Source organism: Verticillium alfalfae, genomic scaffold (genome assembly GCF_000150825.1).
Source record: "Verticillium alfalfae VaMs.102 supercont1.8 genomic scaffold, whole genome shotgun sequence".
NCBI classification, from domain to species: Eukaryota; Fungi; Ascomycota; class Sordariomycetes; order Glomerellales; family Plectosphaerellaceae; genus Verticillium; species Verticillium alfalfae.
The window spans coordinates 343131-343993 of NW_003315031.1; the positions used below are offsets into that span (position 1 = coordinate 343131).

Here is an 863-nt window from a genome sequence, read left to right on the forward strand (position 1 = left end):
CTCGTTACCCATCAGCATGCTAGGGCTGTAGGGCAGAAGCCGTCCGACCAAGGTATGTCCGCCGAGGCCCTTGCCGGCCTCATGCCTGCATGGCGAGGTAGTTGCGCATGGACTCGGGAATGCAGTCAAAATCCTCGCCCGTCTCCAAGCTCTTCTTCGCCATGAGCTTGATCTTGGCACGCCTGTGAAGCGCATGTTAGGCTGGCTGACCTCACGACAAATAGGGGGCACCCGAGAGGTACATACCTGTTTTGGAACCAGATCTGCACCGATCTCTCAGTCATGTCAATCTCTTCAGCAATGCGGTCCCTGACCTGAGCCGTGGGCGTGGGGTTCTTGTTGAACTCCATCTCCAGGGTGCCAAGTTGGTCCTGGGTGGCGCGCTGGCGCTTCTGGTTCTTCTGCTGCTGTGTGAGGGTGCTCTTGCGCGGAGGGCGCCTGGACTGGCTTGGCTGGCCGTTGCTGGCCGTCGAGGTCGAGGGCGATGGCGTTGAGTTCATCTTGACATTGGACGCGGAGCCTGGCGTGCCGTGGTTGTCGAGTGACTGGGAGAGAGGCGTGGGGCACGCGGGCGAGTCGGCGAGAGCAGATGGCTCTCGCTTGACCGGAGTGCCGATGTCAACAGCCGCCATTGTGGCTGTCTGATGATGCGAAGGCGTGGATGGAGTTCGCTCCGAAGCGTAAGAGAGTGGGAGGCGCGTTCGGTGGCCTTGCTTTGGGGTGGGGTCGACTCGGGGCCAAGACGTGTGTCAATCGTCCCGTCGTGAGGCAAGTACGGCGTGTAGGCAGACGGATCAGTGAAGTGCCGTGTCGCCAGCAAAGGGGAGTTGGGTTGGGTTGTATTGTCTCGTTATGTCGTCGTC

At 60.6% G+C, this 863-nt stretch overlaps 1 protein-coding gene across 1 annotated transcript in view; it reads right to left on the reverse strand.

Annotated features, from left to right (window-relative positions):
- The window catches only part of VDBG_06534 (homeoprotein), a gene marked incomplete at both ends in the record, with an annotated part of 1833 nt that extends 1201 nt beyond the window's left edge, over positions 1 to 632 (reverse strand). The window contains 2 exons of the mRNA XM_003002926.1: positions 49 to 85; positions 247 to 632. Coding sequence (XP_003002972.1) covers positions 49 to 85; positions 247 to 632 — 423 coding nt within the window. The remainder of the gene's footprint in view (positions 1 to 48; positions 86 to 246) is intronic.
- Between the last annotated feature and the right edge of the window lie 231 nt (positions 633 to 863).